Below are 2,572 nucleotides of genomic sequence, written 5' to 3' on the forward strand. Positions count from 1 at the left end.
AGACATAGAGGCCTGAACACAAAAAGTTGGCGTTTTCCATAGTAATCTTCATATAAATTTCAAATGGCTTGTGCATAGTCAAATTTCTTCCGAATCATTTCAAACTTTGGGAGGATGCTATTAACCATAATATAAATCGTTTAAACATAGGGGAGCTAAAATTTCAAAATTTGTATCACTCTAGTGATCAATTTGCCCCCGGATTACGGTACTCGAATCTACTTTTGGTTCTGACTATTTGAAATTTCTAGTTCATGATCAATTTATATTTTTTCCACAAAATGTTATTCACTTTAACAATCCATTAGGGGACATACTATTCTAGCACTAGCACTATTTCACTCATTATGTGAAATTCAGCAAGAAGGTAACCAACGAGTACGTGATGTTCAGCAGTTTCCCAACGGCTTCAACGGTGATATCGAAAACTCCTCCGCAATTGAACTTGGCACTGAATCGGGTACCGATCTTCATTATCATCAGCTGAGTCCGAAGCCGAATGTACTCCGAATGACGAGACGGATCATGTGGAATCATAACTATCACGTCCATAATCTTCTCCTCGATTGTGTCGTTCTGAAAGCATGAATTCCAAAATCAGAAGCTTGGCATGTCTGCTTAGTAGATCTAGATCATCTCACAATATTTCGGAACGATTCCACCAGCCAGCACCACAAGTAGCTTTCGATAAAGAACACCGTAATCCCCAGCGTTAGGATGAAGCTTCCTATCGTGAGGCCATCGGTCGTAGGAATGAATATGAGCGATCCGATCGTGACCAATGCTCCATAGTAGACAACCAAAAAGTCGAACCGCACCAGTGACTGCAGTTTCAGAAGTTGATCCAGTATAAGCATTTGCTGTTTGATGCACGCCAAAAGGGATTCCTGGAATCTTTCCATGCCCAACTTTTCGAAATTGTCACAAACAGAGCCAAATTTTTGCGTTGCAAGTGTTAGCTCAGTTTTCAGTCCCATCAACAAGCAGGATATCAAAATGGTTGAACAGTACGTTTTTCCAACCCATATGGGAAACAAAGTGGAGTTGAAAATGATATGCGCAATTCTCGCTTTCCATCCGCTGAGATGTCTATGAAAAAGCTGCGACTGTCCGAAGAGCGGATCATCTGGACCAATCGTAATAGCAGCTAATATAATAACGTTCCCAACCACCCATATCAAAGTCCCAGGTAATGTTTGAATAATTTTGAAAAGCACTTCCCGAGCTTTCGCATCCTCAGCAGCATTCCCGGAAGAAGCCTGCCGTCGGTTGACAAATCTCTGGGTCTCCAATATAGAATCCATGTGGGAGCATATAACGTGACTTTTACCCAAAGCCGTGCACATCATGAAAAATTCGACAAAGTTCCAAATAATCGGCACCAGATGGGGCCAATCCATCAGCGCCTCAATGAAATGGGTCAACGTCAAAAAATAGTGGCAAACAGAAATAGCCTGCACCAAGCCCCAAGCAATCTGGTGCCAAAATTTGGTAGGAGTGTAGTAAATTCCCGAAATTGCGAGAAAAATGTTCACCAAACGATAGTAGTCCTTGTCCGGTTCGTAGTGCCAGTAGATGACCTTAAGGATACGGTACTGGAGGCGCACTTTGGTCGCGGCTTTGCGAAAATGATCCATTTTCGGTGAGGTGAAGAATGGAACTAGATTGCACGAGCCGCTACTTGCGGGTCAGCTGATTGAAAATGCAAAAACGAGGAAGGTTATAATTTAAGATCAAACGGTCAACAGTGTAGAGCTTCGCTGTTGGAGTGCAAACGAGGGTGTACAAATGATTATAAGGAGGTATTAATCATTTTCTTTGTTTTAATAATCAGAAGAATTTTCTCATTCCGTTAAGATTTCAATACTACAGTGTATCTACTCTGTAACCTTATACAAAGTATTTTGCACCATCGTTCAGTTTATGATCAAATTTTGAGACCAAAATTCATGACAATTTAGTTAATAATGATATGTTTCACAGAGTTGTGGCAAAATTGGTATAATTTGTGGCCGGTTTGCTTAATTTTTTCGGTAGGCTCAGTCTGGTATTTTAAAAGCGATGTTTCCTACGTTCCCGACGTTTCGGCTGATGGGTTTTGGTATTTTTCATGGGGCGCTAAACCATATATTAACATACATCATGCAACTGAAAAGATGAAACATAATCTAGTAAAATTCACTACCATCGTCTCCCGTTATAAACCGATTGTCGTCTGTTTGGCCACGGAGAGCGCTCAATCATTCCTGCCTGTTATAGTTGAGCTTCAGTCAGGTCTCCTATTATTTATTTATTTATTTGGTTTTACATCGCCAATTCACTCGGTTCATGGCCGCTTCTCTCCATCTTTGACTGCGACCCACGATCTACAAATCCTGGAGCACCTGGTCAATCCACCTAGCTCGCTGCGCCCCACGCCTTCTTGTTCCAACCGGATTCGTAGCGAACACGATATTTACAGGGTTGTTGTCCGGCATTCCTGCAATATGCCCTGCCCAGCGTATCCTTCCAGCTTTAGCTACCTTCACGATACTGGGTTCGCCGTAGAATTGGGCGAGCTCGTGGTTCATCC

The 2,572-nt window shown here is 42.1% G+C and overlaps 1 protein-coding gene across 1 annotated transcript; it reads right to left on the bottom strand.

Moving 5' to 3' along the window:
- Positions 1-250: 250 nt before the first annotated feature.
- LOC5563873 lies at positions 251-1,665 on the bottom strand. Its single transcript, XM_001648139.3, has 2 exons — positions 642-1,665; positions 251-576 (listed from the first exon to the last, which is right to left on the bottom strand). Exons 1-2 carry the CDS (start codon positions 1,635-1,637, stop codon positions 346-348), a joined length of 1,227 nt encoding a protein of 408 aa, XP_001648189.3. The 5' UTR covers positions 1,638-1,665; the 3' UTR covers positions 251-345.
- Between the last annotated feature and the right edge of the window lie 907 nt (positions 1,666-2,572).

This window comes from Aedes aegypti, chromosome 1 (genome assembly GCF_002204515.2).
Source record: "Aedes aegypti strain LVP_AGWG chromosome 1, AaegL5.0 Primary Assembly, whole genome shotgun sequence".
Lineage (NCBI taxonomy): Eukaryota > Metazoa > Arthropoda > Insecta > Diptera > Culicidae > Aedes > Aedes aegypti.

Excerpts from the sequence above, each read along its gene's own strand:
- LOC5563873 (XM_001648139.3), bottom strand. The coding sequence starts at position 1,637 with ATGGATCATTTTCGCAAAGCCGCGACCAAAGTGCGCCTCCAGTACCGT. Across the intron at positions 577-641 it reads TGGAATCGTTCCGAAATATT|AACGACACAATCGAGGAGAA; the intron begins GTGAGATGATCT and ends TCATGCTTTCAG.